Source organism: Lemur catta, chromosome 17 (assembly GCF_020740605.2).
Source record: "Lemur catta isolate mLemCat1 chromosome 17, mLemCat1.pri, whole genome shotgun sequence".
Classification (NCBI taxonomy): Eukaryota; Metazoa; Chordata; class Mammalia; order Primates; family Lemuridae; genus Lemur; species Lemur catta.
In genome coordinates this window covers 51,291,892-51,310,115 of record NC_059144.1, presented here as the reverse complement: position 1 = coordinate 51,310,115, position 18,224 = coordinate 51,291,892, and the positions used below count along the sequence as shown (strand labels likewise).

At 63.7% G+C, this 18,224-nt stretch overlaps 2 protein-coding genes across 4 annotated transcripts; one reads left to right on the top strand and one right to left on the bottom strand.

Moving 5' to 3' along the window:
- The first annotated feature begins 1,694 nt into the window (after nt 1-1,694).
- NPBWR2 (neuropeptides B and W receptor 2) lies at nt 1,695-2,696 on the top strand. Its single transcript, XM_045528356.1, has one exon. It carries the CDS (start codon nt 1,695-1,697, stop codon nt 2,694-2,696), a length of 1,002 nt encoding a protein of 333 aa, XP_045384312.1.
- A 5,737-nt stretch (nt 2,697-8,433) lies between these two features.
- Nucleotides 8,434-14,599, bottom strand: OPRL1 (opioid related nociceptin receptor 1). 3 transcript variants are annotated; one of them, XM_045528124.1, is made up of 5 exons: nt 14,260-14,287; nt 13,355-13,377; nt 9,778-9,788; nt 9,221-9,576; nt 8,471-9,104 (listed from the first exon to the last, which is right to left on the bottom strand). In XM_045528124.1, the coding sequence occupies exons 1-5, from the start codon at nt 14,270-14,272 to the stop codon at nt 8,581-8,583; spliced, it is 927 nt and encodes a 308-aa protein (XP_045384080.1). In that variant the 5' UTR covers nt 14,273-14,287; the 3' UTR covers nt 8,471-8,580. The 3 variants fall into 3 exon arrangements, with proteins under 3 accessions (XP_045384078.1, XP_045384080.1, XP_045384079.1); XM_045528122.1 differs by lacking the exons at nt 9,778-9,788; nt 13,355-13,377 and having other exon boundaries at nt 8,434-9,104; nt 14,260-14,599; XM_045528123.1 differs by lacking the exons at nt 9,778-9,788; nt 13,355-13,377; nt 14,260-14,287 and adding an exon at nt 12,005-12,030.
- Nucleotides 14,600-18,224: the final 3,625 nt, after the last annotated feature.

Sequence of the window (18,224 nt, the reverse complement as noted above, 5' to 3'; positions counted from 1 at the left end):
CAGTCACCGGGCTTGGCCCTCCAGCACACGCGTGTGGTCTGCCTCCCCTCCGGGTGTCGGCGAGAGCCCCCCACGCAGCCGCACACGGCCCTGTTCAGACGCACACTGACTCGTGCCCCCGTCCCGGCACCCCCAGACACGCCGGGGCGCCCAGGCCCCCCACCCTCCACCAGCCCGAGCTTAGCACGGCTCCCTCCCTGGCCTCTCCTTCCCACACCCCAAAAATGCCGCTCAGGGTGATCTGAAGTGGCCGAGGAAGAGACGGGAGACGGGAGGGACGTGGGGAACAGCCCAGGGCAGAGAGCAGCTCTCACCGCCCAGGCAGACGCGCCCGCGGCCGGTGGCAGCTCAGGGCGGGCACCAGCGTGGCCCAAACAGCCTCTGCAGCCCCTCACGGGGGCCCAGCTTCCGCGGTCCATGCTCCTCTTTCAGCAAAAGACAGAAGAGAAGTGGGATTGTCTGTGGCCAAGGACACAAAGAGACCCCCGGACCCCACGCTCAGCTAAGGGCACACACAGACCACCTCAGACACGGTGCAGAGCCCACCGCAGAAACCCCCACACGGGCAGACCCGGGCCCACACACGCACACGCACCAGGCACACACCACGCACCCGCACGGGCTCAGACACGAGACCCGACACGGCTCCCGCGTGCACAGGTGAGGGTGCCCAGGGCCACGTCACCCACAGAGGCACGGATGCCCACGGTGCCCGCTGCCTGCAGACCTGGGCACAGCCCGAGGCCCCAGCACGGCATGCCCTCCTGACACGCAGGCACACACATGCACAGCCCCGACACGCACCTCAGCCCCCACCGGGGAGTCCGCCTGGGTGAGCGAGTGCTGAGGAGACCTGGGACAGCCAACCGCAGGCGCCCCTGCAGCACGGGCCTCCCGGGGCTCCGCGTCAGCGAGTGGGACCCGCCTCCCTCCCTCCCCACAGGCTCTGCCGCCCGCCCGGCTGGGAGCCTCACCGGGAGCCAGTGCGCTGAGGCAGCCAGGCAGGTCCTGGAAGCTCCCCAAACCCCACTGGCAGCGCAGACGGGGACCCCAGCTGGGGTGTGTTGGTGAGGGCCACGCCTGCCCCCGTACCCCTGCCACCGCCTGCTCCAGCCACTGCCAAGAGCACACCAAGGCCACCAACTTCTGGCCACAAAGCCCCGGACAGGTCAGTGGAGAGAAGAGCAGGGGCACAGGGAGGAGCTGGGGGGGCGCGAGCTCTGGGGCACCGGGAAGGAGGCATTTGGGGTTCAGGGCTGCAGATGTGTCGGGAGGTGTGTTTGCCCAGGGACCACCTTGGTTTGTTTAGACGGCGCCCTGGGGACGGCCAGGGCCGGGCAGGCAGGCACATTCGAGTCCCCTGTTCCCAGGGGGGTGTGGTCAACAGGAGGGGGTTTGGGGAAGGGACTGACCTGCCCAAGTGCCCCCCAAAAGGAGGGTGGAGGAGGCCCCCCGTGCCCCACCAGGCTCCCTCTGGCCCCAACACTGCGTTGGACAGAGTGACCCTGTGTGCCCTTGACCTGGCAGAGTGGCCACAACCTTTGCCAGAGAACTCGGGGTGGCTGCTATTCTCACGGCCAGATCCCAGAGTTTCTGGTTGTTTCTTCCCCAGAATCCAGGCCGAGGAGGCCCCTGCCCGGCTCCGGGGCTCCCTCGCCTGCCGGGGCACCAACCGCCAGCAGCCCCAGCTCACGATGCAGGCCACCGGGCACCCGGCACCCCTCGACGGCAGGGGTGCCCCCTTCCCCGCCGAGATGGGCGCCAACGTCTCTCAGGACAACGGCACCAGGCCCAACGCCACCCTCCCCGAGCCGCTGCCCGCCCTGTACGTGGTCCTGCCCGTGGTGTACTCCACCATCTGCGCCGTGGGGCTGACCAGCAACACGGCCGTCATCTGTGTGATCCTCAGGGCGCCCAAGATGAAGACGGTGACCAACGTGTTCATCCTGAACCTGGCCGTGGCCGACGGGCTCTTCGTGCTGGTGCTGCCGGCCAGCGTCGCCGAGCACCTGCTGCAGCGCTGGCCCTTCGGGGGGCCGCTGTGCAAGCTGGTGCTGACCGCGGACCACTACAACCTCTTCTCCAGCGTCTACTTCCTGGCCGTGATGAGCGTGGACCGCTACCTGGTGGTGCTGGCCGCCGTGCGGTCACGCCGCACGCCCTGGCGCACCCACCGCGCGGCCCAGGTGGCCAGCCTGTGCGTGTGGCTGGGCGTGACCGTCCTAGTCCTGCCCTTCTTCGCCTTCGCGGGCGTCTACAGCAACGAGCTGCAGGTGCCCAGCTGCGGGCTGAGCTTCCCGCGGCCCGAGCGGGCCTGGTTCAAGGCCAGCCGCGTCTACACCCTGGTCCTGGGCTTCGTGGTGCCCGTGTGCACCGTCTGCGTCCTCTACGCCGACCTGCTGCGCCGGCTGCGGGCCGTGCGGCTCCGCTCTGGCGCCAAGGCTCTGAGCAAGGCCCGGCGCAAGGTGACCGTCCTGGTCCTCGTGGTGCTGGCCGTGTGCCTCCTGTGCTGGACGCCCTTCCACCTGGCCTCTGTCGTGGCCCTGACCACGGACCTGCCCCAGACGTCACTGGTCATCGGCGTGTCGTACGCCATCACCAGCCTCAGCTACGCCAACTCGTGCCTCAACCCCTTCCTCTACGCCTTCCTGGACGACAGCTTCCGCAAGAACTTCCACGCCGTGTTCCGCTGCTGAGGGGCCCAAGCACCCCCACCCCCGGGGAGCACCCTGCCTGTCCCCAGCCCCCTCTTGTCCTCTCCACACACAGAGACAAAGAGCCTCGGAGACCGGCCACCGGGCCTGCAGGACAACCATGTCCCGTCCATGCCCCTGCTCCCTGGACATTCCCTGGGTGGCACAGCGGTGACTCGGGTCCTGGCAGAAGGTCCCCACACGGCCGGCATCCTGGGCCCACCTGCCCTCAGGGAGACAGGCAGACAGACAGCCCCCAGGCGGTGGACAGCCCCCCAGACATCCCCCCTGTCCTCTCCGGAAACCCAAAGCCCCAGACACAGACGTCTTGAGGGGAGGGAACCTGAGCTGTGACCGCATCCTTCAGCACTGGGGCCCACAGGCAGGACCCCTGGGGCTCCTCCAAGACAAGATTGGCAGGTGACAAGCGTGGGCACCTCGGGCAGCAACGCTGGCATTGCGGTTGGTGCTGAGGCTGCACACGCCAGACGAGACCACGAGACCCACTCTCGTCTCCCCAGGAGGCCTGTCTGCCCCCTGTGCTCCCACACCGTGGCCTGTGGCCTTCGTGTCCCTGTGCTGTGGCCTGTGGCCTTCATGTCCCCATGCCGTGGCCTGTGCCCTTTGTGTCCCCATGCCGTGGCCTGTGGCCTTTGTGTCCTCATGCCATGGCCTGTGCCCCTTCGTGTCCCCATGCCGTGGCCTATGCCCTTCGTGTCCCCATGCCGTGGCCTGTGCCCTTCATGTCCCCATGCCGTGGCCTGTGGCCTTTGTGTCCCCACGCCATGGCCTGTGCCCCTTCGTATCCCTGTGCTGTGGCCTGTGGCCTTCATGTCCCCACGCCATGGCCTGTGCCCCTTCGTGTCCCTGTGCCGTGGCCTGTGGCCTTCATGTCCCCATGCCATGGCCTGTGCCCTTTGTGTCCCCATGCCATGGCCTGTGGCCTTCGTGTCCCCACACCATGGCCTGTGCCCTTCGTGTCCCCATGCCGTGGCCTGTGGCCTCCTCACAGTCTGCTACAGGACAGGGGGCCCTTCTGCCAGGACCTCTGGGCCACCACAGTCTCGGGGCCATCTGTCACCTGAGCTCCTCCCTCCCCAGGTGGCCGGGGGCCTGGACTTAGCCAGCGGGCGCTGGGTGCCGACACCCCGGGGCGGAGGGTCCCGCAGCGCAGGCTGCTCAGAGGCCGTCGGCTGCCAGTGGGAGAAGCCAGAGGCAGGTCCTAGAAGACCACCCAGGTGTGCCGTGGCCAGACCCCCTCGGCCGCCCGGCTCTCGGCTGGTTCCAGCCTTGCTGCGTGGCGAGTTGCCCGGGATGGTTTCTGTCCTCGGGACCCGGAGCGCTGACCAGCCCGTCCAGCCGGCACACAGGGCCCACCAGTGACCTCCCCACGAGTGCCTGCCCGGGCGGCTGCCCCCCTGCGCTGCCACCCACCCCAGGCCACGTGGGCCCCGCCTGCTGAGCCCGGGACTGCCAGGGCCACAGCACTGCCCTGCGGTCCCCTGCCCAGCCCGAAACAGCCCAGATGCCCCCTCGGTCGACGGCAGCGTGTTCAGCACCTGCTGCTGCACAACTAACTGCTCCAGAACTAAGCAGCTTAAAACAACCTTTATTATTTCACAGCTTCTGCGGGTCGGGGACTGTGAAATGGCTTTTGTGGGTGCTTCTGGCCCAGGGTCTCTCGTGAGATTCCAGTTGAGACCTCGGCCAGGACTCTGGTCACCCACAGGCCGGGCAGGGCTGGAGGAGCCGTCCCCAAGAGGGCGTCCCCAATGCGACTCGCGGGGCTGAGTGTCCCCCACGCGGGGCTGTGCGTCCCCCTCGAGGGGCTGAGCCATCCCAGGGAGCCAGGAGGGAGCCTCAGGCCGTTGGTGACGAGTCTCAGGAGTCCCTCGCGTCGGCACCACACTCTGGGCCTCAGAAGCAAGTCGCCAAGGCCAGCCCCACTCAGGCTGCGGACTCTGAGTCACCACTGGCAACCCCCTCCGCAGGGACGGCCACTCCTGGACCCACTTCCTGCGGCTGCAGTCACACCTCGCAAAGCCTAATTACCACGTCCCGGTCCCCCGAGCTCCTTGAAGAGAGGAGCTGACACTCCGCCTGCCTGTGCCTCCCAGACACCAGCGGGTGAGAACAACGCCTGTGCCAGCAGCAGGTGTGAGGCAGGTGTGAGGCACGGGGAGGTGCGAACACAGGGCTGCGTGACAGGAGCAGACAGAGAGGAGGTGGGGGGAGGCCTGAGGAGCAGAGGGGGCACCGGGCCAGGCAAGAGGCCTCGGCCCCCAGGGCCCCCCTGCCCCCAGCAGGACAAGGCAGCAGGCACGGTGCCCACCAAGCTTCCTCTGGGAACCAGACCCGTCCGCCCCGCAGCCCAGCAAGGGAGCCCAGTGTCTTCCCCTGGGGACTAAGGCGGATCAGGCACAGCCAGGTGGTCCCCGGGCCACCCCCAGCCAAGGACAGAGAGGGCCTCCCTCAGGGACTAGGGAGCCACAACCAGCCAAGAGGGAGGGGAGAGCCAAGCTCTCTCCAGGGTCTGTGCCCTGCACCGAGGGCTCCAACACTGAGGGGCACAGGGCAGAGCCCACGCTGGGGGGCTCAGTCTGCCCTGCCCCCAGCTCTGGGAGAGCCTGTCCCAGCTTCCAGACCCCAAACCTCACGGCCACCCCCGCTGGGACCCTCAGCTGGGCCTGTGCGGGGGCCACCGCGCCCACCAGTGGGCAGAGTCCAAATCAACTGGTGACCCCAGGCTTTCCTGAGGGGGGTGGGACCCCTGAGCCCTCGGGACCCCCCAGACTTCCCCCACAGCCCACAAGGAAGGCTCCACAGTCGCCCAGAGGAGGAAACCGAGGCTCGGAGAAGCCAGAGGACCTGACCAAGCCCGGCAGCAGGGGAGGGGGCACAGGGGAGGAAGAGGGGGCACAGTCCTAGCAGCCCCCACCCCTCCTGCGGCCCCCCGCCCCTGCCAGACCTGGCTCCTGGCAGACACCAGCTGTGGCATTGGCATTGGACCCACCCTACGGGGATGGCCCACAGCCCAGGACCCCACCGGGGCCCCCCGGCCAGGACCACGGCAGCCACGGGGCCACGGGCACTGAGACCCCACGGGGCCTGCCCACCCGCCCACATTCTCCCTCGATGCTAAACCTTTGCTTTCATAGCCATGTGTCTGCTATGGACGACGTCTGTCCCCCCAGATCCATGTGTTGAAACCCTGACCCCCTAATGGGAGGGATCAGGAGTGGGGCCCTGGGGGGTTAGGTCATGAGGGTGGACCCTCCTGCGTGGGGTCGGGGACACTCCGGAGCCGACACGGCGAGAAGACAGTCCTCCGCGAGCTGGGGCAGCCCTCGTCCGCAGAAGCTGAGCCCACGGGCCCCTGCTCGGGGCTTCCAGCCTGCAGAACCGCGGGGAATAAAGTCTGCCGTTTCCAAGCCGCCTGGTCTCTGGTGCTTTGTCACGGCAGCCGGGGTGCGACGTGCCCATCCTCAAAACTCTCACAAAACCAGCCCTGGAGACGAGCACTGGGACCCGAGCCCTCCCACGGCCCAGGCAGAGCGGGGCCCGCACGGAGCCAGGGCGAGCCCAGCACAGAGGCTGCTCGGCCTCCAAGGGGCCGTCTGCTCATCGTCCCCCAAACTGTCCTCGCACCTGCCCCAGGAAGGGACGTGGGCAGCCGTGGGCTTGGGCTGACAGAAGATGAAGAAACCTGGCCCCCAGGTGGGACAAGGACCTCTCTCCCCAGCGGGCGGGAGAGAGGGGCCATCGTCGGTTGTTGATGGAGAAACTAACTGTGCTGAAGAAAAGGAAGCAGCCCCTGCCAACACACCGTGAGCTAGACTCACCTCTCCCCGCGCTGCACCTCGGGGGACCCCACTAGGGCAGAGCCTGTCGAGAGCACGGAGCAGGTGGGAGGGCTCCCTGACCAGACCCCACAGCCCCTCCCACCCGCGGGCCACCAGCCGGTCCCCTCGCGGCAGGACTCGGAAGCTCGAGCCGTAGGGAGAGCCCTGGTCAGTGAGCAGGTGTTTGCCGGGTATCCCGTCACTGCGGCAGGACAGCTCCAGGCCTGGCCACGTGCACGGCAGATGAGCCTTGTCGCATGCATGATACACGAACATGCAAATTACACCAGCACAAATTCACGAATTTTTAGCCTTGGCAAGAAAACAGTGCAGCCAGCCAGCTCCTGCTCTCGGAGCCTCCACCACAGGCATCGGGAGAGAGCCCGGCCGCCCCAGGGACAACCCCACGACCGTGGCTCCCTGTGGCGGAGACAGCCAGCGCCTCCTGGTTTGCACAGGTGCCTGAGGTCACCTGGCCAAGGTCTCAGTATAAAAAAAAACAGAGTCTTTTCAACATTGCAGGCATTTCAATAGTTCATCTGCAGGAGGAGACACCAACCTGCAGCTTCCACCTGCAGACCAGGCGGGGTGAGTCCTGGGCATCCCCAGGGACAGGGACAGCCCTGCAGTGTTCCCGGAGCCCCAGCCGTCCTCGCACCTTGGCTCAAGCCAGACCCGCAGGCCCGTCCCTCACGCTCTGCGTGCGAGGCCATCGTCTGACTTGGCAGCAATCTCAGGCCTCCCCCAGGGACTCCCGACGCTGGTGACGAAGCAGGTGGTCGCTGGGTGTGGCAGGACGTGTCCGGCTGCCACTCGCCAAGACGGCCGGGCTCTCTCCTCCCCCAGACAGCCTCCCCCACGGCCCAGCGCAGCCGCCGATCTCTGACCCCAAGCAAAGGAGAGGCTATGCGGGGAGGCCTCGGAGGACGTGGGGGTCCCCAGAGAACGTTCCGGCCTTGCCCCACACAGAGCAGCCGAGACTGGGGACACAGGGCGTCTGCCTTGGGAACGAGGGAGCAGCGCCTTCCTCCCGGCCACTTCCCGCACGCTGAGCTGCAGAGTTCACTGGACAGTCGTGACAGCTCGTCACGTTTCTGGAAAGCGCCAGGGCCTCCGCTGCTGTCCTGCAGGGGAGTGGTCCGGCCCAGCCAGCCAGGCACGGGCAGTTGGCAGCGCAGCGCAGGGGAACATTCAGAAAAGCAGCTGCCTGGCCCCACCCAGGGCCTCCAGCCCAGGGCTGACGGCCGCCCGGACGCCCCGTCCTTCGGCAACCCTGGCAGCACAGGAGGGGTCAGAGCAGGTAGCTCCAACCCCAGGGCAAGGCCTGCCCCAAAGCAACGCTGCAGTTCCTGGGCAGTCCCCAGCCTGTCAGCTGCCCTGGGCAGATGCCACAGGGCTGACAGCAGCCAGAGCCCCGCAGTGCAGACAGCAGGCAGCACACGGGTGCACACGGCTGCACAACGGCCGTCACACCTGCAGCGTCCCATCCAGAGGACGTGGGGCTCCACAGACTCCACCAGGGGACAGGCCCAGAGGGTCACCTGGAGCCTGGAGGCAAGTGCGTGGGCTCCAGCCAGGCACGTCTGCAGGGCAGTGGGTGCTTCCAGGTGGAGTCCTTGTGCCCCCCAGCCCTGCACTGGGAGGGCAGCTTTAATCTGACTGGGGCCACAGAGGCAGCCCTAATGCTGTGACCTGTCCCATGATGTCACCAGGTCCTCCTCGGGGCCGCGAAGGCAGCCCTAATGCTGTGACCTGTCTCATGATGTCACCAGGTCCTCCTCGGGGCCACAGAGGCAGCCCTAATGCTGTGACCTGTCCCATGATGTCACCAGGTCCTCCTCGGGGCCACAAAGGCAGCCCTAATGCTGTGACCTGTCCCATGATGCCACCAGGTCCTCCTGGGACCGAGTGTCCCTGGGCCAAAGGGAAAGCTCATCTGAGGCTCAGGTTGTGTCAGCCTAGAGGGCAGTGACCTGCGTGAGCTCCGTGTTGGGCGTGGACGGGCTCTGCGGGCTGACAGGCACCATGGGCAGGTCCACGCCTAGTCATGCGGGCCGCGGAACTGTCTCGGAGGTCTTGCAGGCCAGGGCCACGTCCTTGGCGATGCTGCGCACGCGGTCAGACACCTGCGTCTCCCGGCGCAGGGCAGATGCGCAGCAGAACTTTCGGAAGCAGGCCTTGAAGTTCTCGTCCAGGAAGGCGTAGAGGACAGGGTTGAGGCAGCTGTTGACGTAGCCCAGGGCTGTGCAGAAGCGCAGAACGGCCACGGCAGTCTCGCTGCCCGGCTGGACACCCAGGCCCTGGACCAGCACGAAGACCTGCACGGGCGTCCAGCAGCCCACGAACACGGCCACCACCACCAGCACCAGCCGGGTGATGCGCCGCAGATTCCTGTCCTTCTCCCGGGAGCCCGAGAGCAGGCGCACGCCACGGAGCCGGCGGATCATGAGGCTGTAGCAGACGGAGATGATGAGCACGGGGATGATGAAGGAGAAGAGGAAGATGCAGATGGCAAACACGGGGCCCCAGTAGTCCTGTGGGGTGGGAATCTCCACCAGGCACTCGATCTCTGCAAGAAGAGACACAGGGTCAGGGTGGACCCAGGGGACAGGGAGGGCAGGTGGCTCGGAGGAGCCCCCGGAAGCACAAGGAGCCTGGTACGGGGATTAGCAGCCGCCCACCAACCTTCATCCTCGACCTGTGCCGAGCCCATGATGGCGACAGGAACACCGACCACGGAGGCCAGGGCCCAGATGGCCACGTTCACAGCCTGGGCTTTGCTGGACGTTCGGACGTCAAGGGCACGGATGGGGTGGCAGATGGCTACGTAGCGGTCCACGCTCATGGCGGTCAGCGTGAAGGTGCTGGTGAACATGTTGTAGTAGTCGATGGCAATGACCGCCTTGCACAGGGCGTTCCCAAATGGCCAGAAGCCCAGGAGGATGTCTGTGCCCTGGAAAGGCAGTGTCAGCAAGACCAGGGTATCCGCCAGGGCCAGGTTGAAGATGTAGATGTTGGTGGCCGTCTTCATCTTGGTGTGCCTGCAGAGGACAGGGAGGAGAGGGCTTCGCTTGGCCACCCTGGCTGGACCTGGCAGCAAAGGGCGAGGGGTTCATCTTTTTGGGCCCCAGTGAGGGACACCATCTCTGAGTCCCTCGACATCCATGTCCCCCAGGGACTGGCTAAATGGTAGACTCCTGGACCCAAACCAAGAGCCACTGAGTCACCTCAGGGGATGGAGCCTGGAATCAAACTGTAACAAGCTCCTTGAGTGATTCTGACACACCCAAAAGGGTCCCAACCTTGAAGACTGGTCTGCTTTGGAGCAGCGGGGGCACGTGGGGTGGAGCACACAGTGGGCTCTGCACGGCTGCAAAGGGGCAGAAAAATAAGAGAAAGAACTTGTCCTTCTCCCTTTTGAGTCTCCCCAAAGCCCCTCATGGACTCAAATGCTGGCCGTACAGCTGCCAGAGGATTCTGAGGGCTCCAGAGTCTGCAAGAGCACATCGAAGACCCCAGTCCACACTGCTGTCTAGCAATGGAGACAGAAAATGGTGACAGGGACAGGAGGGATGCTAACGGGGTCTGAGTGTGTCCAAGTACCTGGAACAGGGCTGGGAAAGTTGTAGGTGATTAATAAATTTTTATTGAATGAATTAATGGTTATAACACTAGAGGGAGAATTATGATGGTGATGGTGGTGGCAGTGGTGGTGATGGTAGTGGGAGGTAGTTATAATGATGGTGATGGTGACGATGATGGTGGTGACAGTGATGATGTTGATGGTGATGATGATGATGGTAGTGATGATGATGATGAGGGTGATGATGATGGTGATGATGATGATGAGGAAGGTGATGGTAGTGGTGATGATGGTGATGATGATGATGATGATGGTGATGATGGTGATGATGGTGATGGTGATGGTGATGATGATGATGATGGTGGTGATGACGATGGTGATGGTGATGATGGTGATGATGGTGATGGTGGTGATGGTGGTGATGATGGTGATGATGGTGATGGTGGTGATGGTGATGGTGATGATGATGATGGTGATGACGGTGATGGTGATGATGGTGATGATGAATGGTGATGGTGGTGATGATGGGGATGATGATGATGATGATGGTAATGGTGATAAGGGTGATGATGATGACGGTGATGTGATGGTGATGATGGTGGTGGGGATGATGGGGATGATGGTGATGGTGGTGATGAGGGTGGTGAGGATGACAGTGGTGATGTTGATGATGGTGATGGTGGTGATGGTGATGGTGGTGATGGTGGTGACGATGGTGACCGATGGTGACAATGGTGATGGTGGTGATGATGGTGATGATGGTGATTGTGGTGATGGTGGTGATGATGGTGACGATGGTGATGGTGGTGACGATGGTGATGGTGGTGATGGTGATGGTGGTGATGGTGGGGATGGGGATGGTGGGGATGGTGGGGATGGTGGGGATGGGGATGGTGATGATGCTGATGGTGATGATGGTGATGGTGGTGATGGTGGTGATGGTGATGGTGATGATGGTGATGGTGGTGATGGTGATGGTGGTGGTGATGGTGATGGTGATGATGGTGATGGTGATGGTGATGGTGATGATGGTGGTGATGGTGATGATGGTGGTGGTGATGGTGGTGACGGTGATGATGGTGATGATGGTGATGGTGATGATGGTGATGGTGATGGTGATGGTGATGATGGTGGTGATGGTGATGGTGGTGATGGTGATGGTGACGATGGTGATGATGGTGACGATGGTGATGGTGACGATGGTGATGATGGTGATGGTGGTGATGGTGGTGATGGTGGGGATGGGGATGGTGGGGATGGTGGGGATGGGGATGGTGATGGTGATGGTGGTGATGGTGGGGATGGGGATGGTGATGGTGGGGATGGTGGGGATGGTGGGGATGGTGATGGTGATGGTGGTGATGGTGGGGATGGGGATGGTGATGGTGGGGATGGTGGGGATGGTGGGGATGGGGATGGTGATGGTGGGGATGGTGGGGGGGGATGGTGGGGATGGGGATGGTGATGATGGTGATGGTGATGGTGATGGTGATGGTGATGGTGGTGATGGTGATGGTGGTGACAGTGATGATGGTGATGATGGTGATGGTGGTGATGGTGGTGATGGTGACGATGGTGATGGTGATGGTGATGGTGATGGTGATGGTGGTGATGGTGGTGATGGTGATGGTGGTGACAGTGATGATGGTGATGATGGTGATGGTGGTGATGGTGGTGATGGTGACGATGGTGATGGTGATGGTGATGGTGATGGTGATGGTGATGGTGGTGATGGTGATGGTGGTGATGGTGATGATGGTGATGGTGATGGTGATGGTGGTGATGGTGGTGGATGGAGATGGTGGTGGTGGGATGACAGTGGTGATGATGATGATGGTGGTGGCAGCGGCACCAGAGATAACAATATTCTACATCAGTTTAGCTGCCAGATTTCCATCTGGGGTTTAGTTCTGCCTCTTAGAGAGGAATTTTGAATAAGCACAAAAAGGCCTCAATTACAACCAAATAACAGCAATGAAAATGATCATGGCAGATACCTGTGCCAACGTCTTCACATGGATTTCATCTCACTTAAGATTTACAAAAATGCTATTTGATCCCTACTCTATCAAAGAGGAAACTGAGGAGCTAAGTTGCTTCTTTAAGACCTTAGAGCCCGTGGGAGGCAGAGCAGGGCTCAGAACCAGGTGTTTCTGACTCCTGGACTCCCACCCCAGTCCACTGGCTCAAAACATAATGTGTGCTGCCTCCAGGCCAGTGTGACAGTTCCTGACGCCATTCTCTCTGGGGACTCTGATGGGCAAGATGGCCTTCCTTGTTTGCTTTAATCCAGGAAGTGGCTCTGAGAGTTTTAAGCCCCCACTGCAGAGGAGAGACAGAGGACAGAAGCACTAAGACCAGGGAGGCTGGTCAAGACCCATGGACCTGCCCAGGCTGCTGTACTTCTGACCCGCGACACACCCTCCAGCCACGAAGGGGTGGGGGAATCACAGAAGCGTCTCCCCAGGATCCTCCCCTGGGGGCTGGCACTGGGGAGGGGGCAGCTGCCCTTCCCACCCTGCTGTCCGACCACACATCACACGCACATGTACACACATGCACATACATGTGGTTATATGATCCACCTTCCACACTTTCCAGATGGGAAAAACAAGGACCAGAGGGGAACGAGGTTTTCTCAGGGACACTCAGTGGATGGGGCTGGGGAGGCAGGGCCTGGACACCCCCATTCCCTGTCCTGCCTCTGCCGACACCTTTCCTGCCCTGACACCCCTGGTTGGGGCCTTTGAGGTTATAAGGAAGAACCACTCTCTTTAGAGCCCTGAGCACTTTCTTCAGGATTCACCCTGGGTCAGTAAGAAACTTCATTCCCGCCGTGCCATGTTCTTACTCAGGGGCCTCCCACCACGCCCACTGCCTGGAGAACAAAGTCCTCCCAATCTGCCACCCAAGACTCCACCTGCCGTCCCAGCCCCTTCAGCTCTCTCGTCTGCATGGGGCGGGCGGCCGTTTCCTGCACCCACGACACTCTCCCCTTCCGCCTGGGTCTCCGCTGCCCTCTGTTTGCCAATGCACATCCCGTGGGAAGGGTCCTGTCCTCGCCACACACGGTCCCCTACACACTGTCCCCTCTTAATGTCCCCCAACACTGTCCCTCCACACTGTCCCCCTCAATGTCCCCCCACACTGTCCCCCTCAATGCCCCCCACACTGTCCCCCATGCTGTCCCCCCACACTGTCCCCCGACGCTGTCCCCCTCAATGTGCCCCCCACACTGTCCCCCTCAATGTCCCCCCCACTGTCCCCCACGCTGTCCCCTTCAATGTCCCCCCCATACTGTGCCCCCCACACTGTCCCCCACACTGTCCCCCTCAATGCCCCCCACACTGTCCCCACCACACTGTCCCCCTCAACATCCCCCCACTGTCCCCCACGCTGTCCCCCACACTGTCCCCCCCACTGTCCCCCACACTGTCCCTCTCAATGTCCCCCACACTGTCCCCCATGCTGTCCCCCACACTGTCCCCCCACTGTCCCCCTCAATGTCCCCCCACACTGTCCCCCATGCTGTCCCCCACACTGTCCCCCCCACTGTCCCCCCACACTGTCCCCCATGCTGTCCCCCCACAATGTCCCCCCCACTATCCCCCATGCCATCACCCCCGCACTGTCCCCTCATGCTGTCCACCTCAATGTCCCCCCACACTGTCCCCCCACCAGCTGCCCCAGCCCCACCCTCCCTTTGGCCCCACGATTTTCTCTGCTCTGAGCACCAGCAGGTCACAGACGTAGCCACAGAGCGGAGAAAGGCCTTCAAAACCGTCCCGACCTGCCCTGGTGCCTCCCTCTGCCCACCTGGGGAAGGGGGCCTTGTGGGGTTGCCGGAGAGCTCACAAGGTCAGTCCCAGACAGCTCGGCACGGAGTGGGCCACGGCTCAAACCAGGGCTCGGGGAGGTGACACCTCCGCCCGGCACGGACCCAGGAAAGGCAGGGCGGGCCCCGCTGCCCTGGTCCCCCCTTCCCTCGCCAGGCCCCTCCCTGGGGGGCTGAGCACCCAGCGACCCCGGACTGACCACCTCCCTGGACAGGGCAAAAAGGCATTTCATGGGGGGACAGGAACCCACCACCTGCTCCGGCCCATCCAGAGCAGCCCCTGCCTCGGTTCCCCAAACAGCCTACCTGAGGATGACATACATGACGAGGCAGTTCCCCAGCAGCCCCCCCACACACACGGCCAGGTACAGCCCCACGATGGTGACCTTGAGCCCGAGGGGCAGGAAGGCACCGTGGCTGGTGTTGAGCAGCAGATGGGGCGGCAGCAGGCTGTGGTTGGGGGTCAGGAGGGACAGGTTGTCCTGAAGGTGGCCACCGTAGAGAACCTCCCAGAACGGGGCGGGGAAGAGGGACTCCATGCCGCCGTCCTGCAGAGCCGCCGGGCACAGCACCTGGGACAGAGCACAGACAAGTGACTGCAGTGGCAGACACACGCCCAGCCCAGGCCTCGGAACGCGGCACACGCGGCCCAGCAAGCCCGCAGAGCCCCCGGGCAGCACAGACACCGAGGCACACGGCACACACACGTGCTCATGCAGGAGCACATGGGGACCTGAGGACATGTGTGCACACACAGGGACACATAAAACACAGAGACACACCAGCACCCACAAGGACGTGATCTCAGTCGGCTCACAGACTCACACACAGGCTGCGTGACAGCAGCTACACATGGGGACACGTGTCCACCCACAGGGACTCCCCGACACATGGCTGCTCATGTGCTCACAGGCACAGGGACGCAGGGACACATGTGTGCCCGCCAACAGACACGGAGATACCCAAACCGCCCCGAGCACATGCAGACACAAAAGAGACTGAGACACACCCAGAGGTGCCTGAGACACAGAATGGGGCACAGCTCCCTCCTGCCTCCCAGCCCTTACCTCAACCTCCCTGGGGACCGCAGACACCCTGACGCTCAGCAGCCAGCAGGCAGGGCAGGCAGGGCAGGCGTGGCAGGGCCGCCGGCTCAGCACGGGCCTGGCCGGGGTCTGGCGCAGGCGGCTCCTTCTCTGCAGACGCCAGACCAGACGCCGCAGCCAGAAGCTGGGGGAGGGGGAGGGGAGGCGGCTGCAGCTCCAGAGGGGGAGGGGCGCTGCCGGCCGGAGGAGGGGCCCCGCAGGGAAGGTGTGTCACCTCACCCGGGGCCCCACGCTGGATGGGGACAGACGGGGACCAGGGCACACATGCAGAGGTGGACGGCGAGGCTCAGACCCAGACAGAGATGCAGGGACAGAGGCTCCCACAGGTTCACAGCGACTCAGACACGGGGACAGACACACACAAGGACACACAGACTCAGACACAGAGGACGGAGCTTCAGGGAGACGTACACAGAGACGTGGGACCACGGCTCACATCGAGAGGCAGCACCGCAGCCAGGCCCCCCGGGGTGGCCGAGCAGGCACACGGCAGGGCCCCGCCGGCGCTTCCGCAGATCTGAGCCTGCAGGACGCCGGCCTGACGCGGTGCTGGCCCAGCGCTCCCTGCGTGGCCGTGGTGTGAGCTCGTTAACCCCACCCACCCACACCTGGGCTCTGCCAGGAGGCACGAGCCGCAGAGTGTGGAACCGCCTGCCACAGGGTCGGAACCCGGGTCTGTCTGTCGCTGGGGGCACCAAGAGCGTCTCTGCCACGGCGGGTCCCCCCACGGCAGGTCCCCCCACAGCAGGTCCCCCCACGGCGGGTCCCAGAGCGAAGCCCGAGCGTCAGACAGGCCCCAGCACCCACCCCGCTGGGCAGCTCCTGTGCAGTTGCCACCTTCTCAGCACAGGGGCACATACAGTCCGCTGAGATGAAAGGTCATAGGTCAAGCCACGCGGGTGACCCCTAAGCTGAGTCACCAGCCCCCAACCGGTCACGGGGTTGTCCTTCCCACACGGGCTCTGACGGAGAGCCAGACCTCTCCCCGCCCCACAGCCAGACCCCGCTCAGAGGCCTTCTCCAACGACGGGACCTTGTTGCTAGGCAACTGGCAGCAGCGTTGCTAGGATACTTGGCAAATCGGGAGAGGAGGGCACAGGCAGACAGACGCTCCAGGACTCAGCATCCCGACCTGTCCCCCAGGACTCACCTCTGCCTCTACACTGCAACCGGGACGCAGGGACACGTGTGAAGACACGGGCAGGTCCACAGAGATACTCAGGGACACATGGGGACATACATTCCGGCAGACACACACAGAGGCGCCCAAACAGGCACAGGAGTGAACACACAGAGACACGGGTACATACACAGAAATGCACACACGCTCACAGGGATGCACAAACACGTGGGCCACACGCATGCCCACCCAAGCTGCACGCAGGCACACGGGTAGCCATGAGGGAGGGAACAGGCAGACCAAGGCCCTGACTCCCAGGGGACACACGTGCACAAACACACTCCCCATGCAAAACGCAGGGCCCCACTCTGCAGACCTCCGAGCCCAGGAGGGACAGGAGCCCGGGCAGGCTGGACTCCCGCAGCTGCCCCCACTGGGCTCACCCAGGTCCCAGCAGGAGACGCCGACTCTCCCCCTGCAGACCTCATTTCCTAACAGCCTTCAACTGCCTCCCGCCCAGGAGCGGAGCCCCAGGCGCTGTGAGGGTGGGCAGGGCAAAGACCCCCCAGGGGAAGGGGACAGAGGAGCCCACCTGATGCTCCAGCCCAGGAGCCAGTGTCAGAGGCCAGGGCGGGAGAAGGGGGGCGCCCCACCCCTGCAGCTGCAGACCCTCCCCCTCTAGAGAGGGGCAGATGGGGGTTGGGAGGAGGAGGAAGGAGGAAGCAGTGAGGAAGGAGCAGGGGGCGGGAAAGACGGGGAGAGGAAGAGGAGGCAAGAGGTCAGCCAGCGCAGGTCAGACCTTGCTCCCCATCCCCCCACCTCTTTCGACCCTGGTCCCTCTCGCCAGGGTCCACCTACCTGCCACACCCCAGGGTCGCCCCCAACCCTGCCCTGCCTGGCCTCTCAGGGGTCGAGAGCGGCCTCAACCCCTGTGGGAGACAGTCGGGGTCCAGGGCCAGGGCTCAGCACCCACACTTTCCCTCCTGCAGCCCCATGTTCCGTGTCATCCCGCCCTGACACACATCTAGAACCAAGAACACACATGTGCCAGGATCACACCTGCGTTCTTCCCACGGGGGCTGGGCCTGCTCTTCCCTCCCTCACGCCTGCTCTGCACTTACCCCTGCACAGATCCTCCCCAACCCCGGCCAGCTCCAGTCCTGTCTCCTCCAGGAAGCCCCCCTGCCCTGTCCACCCGCCCCGGCCCTGGGAGCCCTGCAGCCTGGGCCACGACTCAACAGTGCGGCACCAGGCCAACCCGTGAGCTCCGGGCGCAGCCGATAACCCCTGCAAGGGTGTCCAAGGGAGCTCAGCATGGGGACCAGCCGGAAGCGGGCACCTGGCCCCTCATGGGCACAGTCTCGGGTGGAAGGACAGGCTTGGTCACCCGGCCAGTGGATGGCCAGGAGGGGTGCTGACCACACTCTCTGGGGTTAGCAGGGGCCCGGCCCAGGCCATGCAGGGCTCCCACAGGGGGTCTGGTGGCACAGGGGAAATGGCCCAGGGGGACAGGACACCCCCTCCAGAGGGCCAAAGGCAGAGCCAGGTCTGACACAGAACATATGTGTCACGCAAGGGACACAGGGGACATGTGTTATATGAGACAGCATGTGTTGTCAAAGTAAGACAACCTTAAACACACATGTCATAGGCAAAACAACATGCAGGTATACCCAGGACAGCCCAAGACACGAAGTTCACATGAATGATGACACAGAACACACGTCTACAAATGCGGTTGAAGCCAGGCGTGGGCTGTACTGGGAGGTCCTCTGTACCTGAGCAGGCCTGGCCACCCAGGCCACAGTGCAAACACGCCGCACTCCCACCCGGAGACTCAGCCTCAGACAGACGGGACCGAGCTGCAGCCCAGGGAGCTCACTGTCCCCTCCCCTCCTCCTCCACAGCTCCCCACCCTGGGCTGGGCACAGGGCAGCCCCACACAGAGCAGCTGTCCCCTGGGGAATTCAATCCCCAAGCCATCCTCAGCCATTTGTGCTATTAAAAAACTGAAAGAATTTTAACAGTTCTGAGTTGCATCAAAA

Coding starts and splice junctions, on each gene's coding strand:
- NPBWR2 (XM_045528356.1), top strand. CDS start 1,695: ATGCAGGCCACCGGGCACCCGGCACCCCTCGACGGCAGGGGTGCCCCC.
- OPRL1 (XM_045528122.1), bottom strand. CDS start 14,492: ATGGAGTCCCTCTTCCCCGCCCCGTTCTGGGAGGTTCTCTACGGTGGC. Junction 9,577..14,259: donor GTCATGTATGTCATCCTCAG/GTAGGCTGTTTG, acceptor TGTCCTCTGCAG/GCACACCAAGATGAAGACGG. Junction 9,105..9,220: donor GGCACAGGTCGAGGATGAAG/GTTGGTGGGCGG, acceptor CTCTTCTTGCAG/AGATCGAGTGCCTGGTGGAG.